The sequence below is a fragment of the Oratosquilla oratoria genome, unplaced genomic scaffold (assembly GCF_046742065.1).
Source record: "Oratosquilla oratoria isolate Oo_2021 unplaced genomic scaffold, ASM4674206v1 SCAFFOLD71, whole genome shotgun sequence".
In the NCBI taxonomy this organism is placed as follows: domain Eukaryota; kingdom Metazoa; phylum Arthropoda; class Malacostraca; order Stomatopoda; family Squillidae; genus Oratosquilla; species Oratosquilla oratoria.
The window spans coordinates 832,501-840,589 of record NW_027467735.1 but is presented as its reverse complement, the minus strand read 5'-3'; the positions used below and the strand labels follow the sequence as shown (position 1 = coordinate 840,589).

General features: G+C 42.7%; 1 protein-coding gene across 1 annotated transcript; it reads left to right on the top strand.

Moving 5' to 3' along the window:
• The first annotated feature begins 3,862 nt into the window (after window positions 1-3,862).
• On the top strand, window positions 3,863-4,420 carry LOC143023932 (uncharacterized). Its single transcript, XM_076182603.1, has one exon. The coding sequence runs from the start codon at window positions 3,863-3,865 to the stop codon at window positions 4,418-4,420; it is 558 nt and encodes a 185-aa protein (XP_076038718.1).
• The last annotated feature ends 3,669 nt before the right edge of the window (window positions 4,421-8,089 follow it).

The following is an 8,089-nucleotide window of genomic DNA, read 5'->3' as shown; positions in this document are numbered from 1 at the left end:
GGGGAAGGTGGTAGGCGAGAGATCAAGGGGAAAATGGGAGGGGAGAGGTGGGAAGGGGAAGATCAAGGGAGAGGTAGGAGGGGGATGTCAAGGGGAAGGTAGGGAGGGGAGAAGTCAAGGGAAAGTGGGGGGAGAGGTTAAGGGGAAGGTGGGGAGGTCAAAGGGAAAGTGTGAAGGGGGTTGATTATGGGCAGACATGGGATGGGGAGGTCAAGGGGAGAGGTGGGAGGGGAGAGCTCAAGACGAAGGTGGGAGTTTGGAGGTGGCATAAGGGCGATCAAGGGAAGAGGTGGGAATGGGGGGGGAGAGGTGGGAAGGGGGAGGTCAGGAGGAGAGGTTGGAGGGGGAGGTCAACGGGAAGGTGAGAGGGGAGAGATCAAGGGAAAGGGAATGGAGAGGTGGGAGGGGGAGGTCAAGGGGAGAGATGGGAAGGGGGAGCTCAGAGGTAGAGGTGGGAGAGGAAGGTCAAGATGTATAAATATATATGTATATGTGTCTGTGTATATATATATATGTGTGTGTGTGTATATATATATATATCAGCTATTTTTAGATTTCAAACGGGCATATGATATTGTACATAGACAATCAATGTGGCACATAATGGCAGAATTGAATATACCAGCTAAATTAACATCCCTCATTAAAACGTGCTACATAGGAAGCAGATGTACAGTAAGATTTGGAAGGAAAGATACAAAAAGTTTCAATATACACAGTGGCCTTAGGGAGGGATGTATGCTGTCACCTTCGCTGTTTAATCTTGCACTGGAGAAAGCAGTCAGGCTAATTACCAACCATCCAGGTGGAGCTAAGTTATCCAATGGTCAGATAACCCACCACGCTTATGCCGATGATGTGGATGTGGTGGCCGAGACTGTGGAGGAAATTAACGAGATCTTTACAGTATTCCAGAGAACAGCAGAACAGATAGGCCTAAAATGCAATAAGCAGAAAACGGAAATTATGAAACTAAGTTGAAATTGGAATTATACACCAGGAGAGGAGCAATTTGGATCACTAAGGGTGAAGAAAGTGGGTAAGTTCAAGTACCTGGGATCCATTGTCAGTGAGAGGAATGAATTGGACATAGAAATAAACGAACGAATAGCTGTAGGAAACAGATGTTACGCTGCCATGGCATCTGTAATGAAGAGTCGGACCATCAGCAGAAGAACTAAGATAAGAACATGTAATATTGTAATAAAACCAACAGTCCTGTACGGATGTGAGACATGGACACTAACAAAAGAAAGGGGGAAGAGACTGGAATTTTTTGAAAACAATATCCTGAGAAGAATCCTCGGCCCAATATATGATGAAGAAGAAGGGAAATGGAGACGAAGGCATAACAGGGAAATTAGAGATCAGACTCGGCAACCGTACATTCGGGATGAAATACGGGGAAGAAGAGCAAGGTGGGCTGGACACTGCGTACGAATGAAGGCAGACACACTACCAAAAATGGTGATGGAAGGAGGAGTAGAGGGCAAACGGCCAGATTTAAGGATGGAGTAAAGAAGGACGTGGAGAGGGTGGCACCTAGAGAGGACTGGAAAGAATTTGAAGAGGATAGAACAATTTGGAGAGGCATAATGAAATATATAATATATATATGTACGTATATATATATATATATATATATATATATATATATATATATATATATATGTGTGTGTGTGTATGTGTGTGTGTATGTGTGTGTGTGTGCGTGTGTGTGTGTGTGTCTTTGTGTGTATGTGTATGTATATGTATATATGTATGTATATATGTGTGTATATATATATATATGTATAAATACGTGTGTATATATGTATATATAATATATACATACATATGTATCTATATATGTGTGTGTGTATGTGTGTGTGTGTGTGTATATGTGTGCATGTGTGTGTGTGTGTGTGCGCGTATGTGTGTCTTTGTGTGTTTATGTGTATATGTATATGTATATATGTATGTATATATATGTGTATATATGTATATGTATATATATATGTATATATATATGTATATATATATGTATATATATATATATATATATATATATACATCTATACGTATATATATGTATATATATATATATGTGTATGTTTTGGTAGGAGGCCATGTTGTATACATGATTTCAAGAAGTCTACAGCGACAATGGCGTTGTTGAGCTTATATTGACGCTTCAATTTGTCTCGTGCAACAAGTTTCTCTTCTGGCTCCAAATAGCTGAGAAGGTGTATTCCCAATGTTTTAAAGGACCTTTTGCAAGTTTTATTAAACCACCAAGAAAGGATAGAACATTTACATATATATATATATATATATATATATATATATGTGTGTGTGTGTGTGTGTGTGTGTGTGTGTGTGTGTGTGTGTGTGTGTGTGTGTGTGTGTGTGTGTGTGTGTGTGTGTGTGTGTGTGTGTGTGTGTGTGTGTGTGTGTGTTTGGCCATAACCAGCCATGGTGGCGTACTTTGTCATGATTTATGGCCAACCAACGACAGAATAAGTTCCTGTATTCAGGTCTGGGTAAAGAGGGAAATGAGAAACTAGTGTCCTTTCCAAGTCTTCCGAGAAAGTACTCAATTTTATCTTACTTCTACAGTTTTATTTACTGAATGTGGGATAGGAGCGTAGGGCCCTTCAGTGTGTTAGGGAACTAGATGTTCAGCGACACCGTTCTCGAGGCTCCCGGCCACGGGACTTCTACGGACTCTGGAGAGTCTGTAGAAGAATATATAGAAAAGGTCGAATTTAAGAAGGACGAGTCGGGCCGTGTATATTTCCATGTCCTGAAGTATAAGCTTTATTCCTGCAGAACCTTATACACTCCTCTACCTCAAGATCTAGCTGAGTTCCTCTTCGGTCAGCAAAAGAAAAGCGCAACATCGAGTCCTGGAACGAGGGTAATGCCTAGTTCAATAGGCAAAGGTACTGGAAAAAGAGAAGAATGTATTAGTTATAGAATATTGAAAGATGTCATTGCAGGAAATGGGAAAAATGAGCATGGAAAGAAAGAGTAGAAAAATCATGAATGTGATATTGGAAAAGATAAAGAAAGCACATATAAAAGGAAAACACGGTATGTTAATACAGAGAACTAGAAAAGTGAATGTGAAGACAATTATAAGAAAATGAATCGATATGATGACAAGGAAAGTGATAACAAAGTAAAAATGACTGAAGTCATTGAAAAAGAAAAGAGAATCAGTAAAGAAGGAGGAATGGCAAAGGAGAAGAATATAATGAAAGAAGAAACTGAGAGGGATACAAAGAGTAGAAAAGCAAGTGAAGTTGCTAATAGAAAAGATCATGATGAAATGAAAGTTGTCAACGATACTGAATAGGATGTTAAATTGGCTCCCCAGAAAGTGAAATATGTTGAACAAGGAACATCATCTACCAAAGAGGAAGAAACAAGAAATGATGAAGGCAAAGGCAATAAGAATGAACCAAAAGAAGAAGAATGGGTTCTAGTAGAAAAGAAGAAAAGAAATAAAAAAGAGGCTAAAAAGTTAGTTCCTGAGAAGAAAGGAAACATGAACAGAAAGCGCACGGTGCAATATGGCAAACAAGTGCCAAACGCACCCATTACCCCAGTAATCGCGCCCCGTGTTATACCTACACCTGTAAACTGGCACAACAGGTCGTAGAAGGCGGCGCCATCCCGTCCCAGAGAAGAGCGCCTGGAGACCACCAAAGATGTGAGTGTCTCAGACCCTAAGCATCAAAGGAACGTGACGCACCAACCCCGGGTTGGTGCCCCGCGGGTCCTACCTACTCCTGCCAACTGGCACAGGAGGCAGGGGCAGGCACCCCCTACCCCAGCCGAAATCAGGCCCATTCACTTCAAGAAGTAGGACTCAGACATGGGAATATTTAAGGCCCTTATGAACAAATTATCACCTAAAAATTTCGACAGAATTTCCCAGCAAATCGCGGCCTTCCTTGCCGAGCATCCGGGCACAGCGGAATTGGCGGCCGAATTAATTGTCGACTTTGCAACTAGACAGCAGTTTTATTCGCAGACTTATGCGCAGCTGTGCAAAATGTTGACAGAAAATATGGGCGAAGAAATAAAGAAAGTCTTCAAAACCCGTCTTGTGAGCAAGTGCCAGTGCTTATTTGAACCACGGGAAGAGACGGAAGCCTCTTGTGAGAACGGTAACCTCTCCAATGAAGAACGGGCAGAATGTGAACTCAAGAAAATCTCTTGCAGAAAACGATACGTTGCCCTGTGCGCTTTTATCGCACACCTTTGCCTTGAGAACCTTATACCGGCGAGGAGAGTCGCCTATTGCGCTCAATTCCTCCTCAAAAAAAGAGACGAGACTTCTCTGGAGGCTGTCTGTGCACTCCTGCAGGCAGCGGGTCAGAAAATGGACGAGGTAGCTGGGACCTCACCCTCTGGAACCCAAGAAGTCTAGAAAATCTATTCTTCAATCACTGAGATCGTTGACAAGAAATTAACCTGCAGTCGCCTAAGATACCTCCTGACCGATATTCAGGAACTCAGAGATCGTAACTGGTAGCCAAAACATCCGAAGAATTAATGATGCAGAAAATACTCGTTAAGGGTCTCCCTGCGTATGCATAAGATGAGCTGAATTCGAAAATTGGGAATTGTAATTCGTCGTCATAAATGGCTATCGTAAACCATAGTCGTGATTCATAATTTGTCTTCGTAATTTTTATGGTAATGACATTAAGAAAGTAATGGTAATAAAATGGCAATGCTATTAGAATGGTAATGGTAACAACGGCGGAGGGTTCTCCCTCAGCTGAATAAAATCAACTGTCGACAGCCCTCGTCTGAGCATATCCTTAAGAAATAAATAAAAATAATATGAATGAATATAAAATCAACTAAAATAATCTCACCAAAAATTTTAAACTATTTTTAACGGAAATCTGCCCTCACACACAAGAAAAAATAAATAATAATAATAATAATGATAATAATAATAATAATAATCTATATATTAATAGTTAATAAAGGTTTATTGTATAAATATGTACAGCTTTACATACATTGACATACAATGCGGGCAACAGCCCGCCAGTGGGGGAGTTGTTGTGCCCTAGTGGGTGGAAGGTGAGGGTTTAGGGAGGTCAGCGAGGGGGGGGCGCCGCCCTGAGCACCCCAAGCATAACGTCCATGGGCGTGTGGCGGACAAGGAGGGCAGCTCTCGTTGCCCGACTGCTGAGGAGGCTGCCTTCTGCAGGGTGGGCGGGGGTCTGCGGCGCTGGTCGGAGGGCCTCCGTGGCCGGGCAGGACAGTAGGTAGTGATACGCTTGTACCTATATGTGTCACGCTGTGAAGTCAAGGGAACGAAGCCTTCCAAAAATGCTGACGACTGATTGGCTGTGAGCGAAACGAGAGTGGTGACGTCACGGCAACGGAGACAATATATTGGCCGAGAGCGATGTCGTCACGGCAAAAAGGAGACGACTGATAGGCTGCCAGCTAAGCGACAGTGGTGACGTCACGGCAACGGGAACCACTTATGGGCCGAGAGCGGTGACGTCACGTCTCAGAACCTATTGGAAAGCCTTTAGATCCAGTTAATCTTTTAAATCTCGAGAACCTTTAGATATAGCTGATCTTTTAGGTCTTTTGGATCTGTTAGATCTTTTGGGTCTCTTAGATCTTGTGAATCTTTTAGATCTTGTAGATCTTTTTGATCTTGTATTTTATTTTATTTTATTTATTCATTTTATTATATATATATATATATATATATATATATATATATATATATATATATATTTTTTTTTTTTTTTTTTTTGTACATCTTGTGGATCTTTCAGATCTAGTGAATTTTTAGATCTTGAGGGTGTTGAAGTTCTTCAAGCTCCTGAAGGTCTAGAAGATCTCTAAGGTCTTGAATTTCTTGGAGTTCCTGAAACTTTTGAAACTCATGACGGATACGATGACCTCGAAGATCTTCATGCATGTGTAGAGTTTATTATGACGACACCGTCTGGAAGGTCACTGAAGAGAGTCTGTGAAATGTCCAACTTGGATAGAGCAATTGTTTGAGCGTTTTAATCTAATCATGGCTAAAGCAAAGGAATTGTCTTTACTAGAAATATTGCTTATAGAAAAGTGTTGTAAATTTATAATAGTTCTACTTCATTATATTATTTTTTCACTGAATTGAACGAATGCAAGCATTGAGGAACAATATGAACAATCAAGAGAGAGAAAACCATTTTAAAAATTTGCGGAACAGAGATTCACAGAGAATAAATGATATGAATGAAGAGGAAAGAAGGTAGTATCTTGAAAATATGAGGAACAGAATAAGACAACAACAAAATAAAATAGATGGAGGTAGACGTCACGGCAACGAAGCCTTGCTAACGACTGATTGGCTGCGAGCGAAGCGAAAGTGGTGACGTCACGGCAACGGAGACGACTTATTGGCCGAAAGCGGTGACGTCACGGCAAAAAGGAGACGACTGATTGGTTGCCAGGTAAGCGATAGTAGTGACGACACGGCAACGGAGACGACTTATTGGCCGAGAGCAGTGACGTCACGTCGCTTGAGCGTGTCCGACATGTCGTCACGGTGCAAAGGAATCGAGGTAGTTTTATTCTGGCTAAAGAGAGACGATTTTATTCACCTATTTATCACATTCTTTCGAGAGAAAGAGAGAAAGACGATGGGAGAATTTGACGACAACATTGGGAGACTTTGACGACGACTTCGGAGATTTTGAAGACTCCTTCGTAATACTTCAAAGTTGAATAACCGTGGGATTTCCGCGGGTCCCACGTGTGTCATGCAGGATGAGAACCCATTGTTATAGTTCAGTCTTTATTTAGCAGTATTCAAACGTCTATGCAAGTTTGATAATCATAGGTTACATGAAGATAATCAAACGTCTATAAAAGTTTATTGTGCCATGACATAAACGATTAAAAAAAATATATTGCCTTTATGATTGACCTAACGAGTAAGAGAGGGAGAGAGAGAGAAAGAGAGAGGGGGGGGAGAGACAGAGAGAGACGACGGCAGAGTTTGACGACAACGTCGGAAGACTTTGCAGACTCCTTCGGGAGATTTGAAGACTCCGTCGCAATACTTCAAAATTGAATAACCGTGGAATTTCCGTGGATCCTGCTACTAGTAATTATGATAATAATAATAATAATGATAAGAAGAAGAAGAAGAAGAAGCATCACCTGAAATAATCTGACCGCAAAAAAATTTTTTTTACCAGAAAATTTCCTCTCAGCTGAATTAAGTTATTTGGTGTTCGTAAGAGGAAATTACATAAGAAAACTGAAGGCATGAGCAGGGATTTAGATCGAAAAAACTAAGCCTCTAGGTTTAACCTTAAAGAAAATAGAGACGTGTGAAGGGGAGAGGTTTGAGGGGGAGGTCAGGGGGAAGGTGGGAAGGGAGAGATCAAGGGGAAGGTGGGATTGGAGAGGTGGGAGGTGGAGGTCAAAAGGAGAGGTGGGAAGGGAGAGGTGGAAGGGGAGGTCAAGAGGAAGATGTGAGGGGAGACGTCAAGGGGAAGGTGGGGAGGTCATGGGGAGAGATGGAAAGGGGAGGTCAAACAGAGAGGTGGGAGAGGGACGTCGAAGGGAAGATGGGAGGGGAAAGGTCAAGGGGAAGGTGGGGAGGTCAAGAGGAAATTGGGAGGGAAAGTCAAGGGGAGAGGGGGAAGATGGGAGGGGAAAGGTCAAGGGGAGAGGAGGGAGAGGGGAGGTCAAGGTGAGAGGTAGGAGGGAGAGGTCAAGGACAGGTGTAAAGGGGGGAGGTATGTGAAAGGTTGGAGGGGAGAGGTCAAGGGAAGGTGGGAAGGGGGAGGTCAAGGGGATAGATGGGGGAAGGTCAAGAGGAGTGGTGGGAAAGTGGGAGATCAAGGGGAGAGGTGGGAGGGGGAGATCAAGGATAAGGTGGGAGGGGAAGATGGGAAGTGGGAGGTCAAGGGGAGAGGTGGGAAAGGGGAGGTCAATGAAGAGGTAGGAAGGGGAAGGTCAAGGGGAGAGGCTGGAAGTTAAGGTCAAAGGGAAGATAGGAGGGGAGAGGTCACGGGGAAGGTGGACGTGGAGAAGTCAAGGGGAAGGTCGGAGGGGA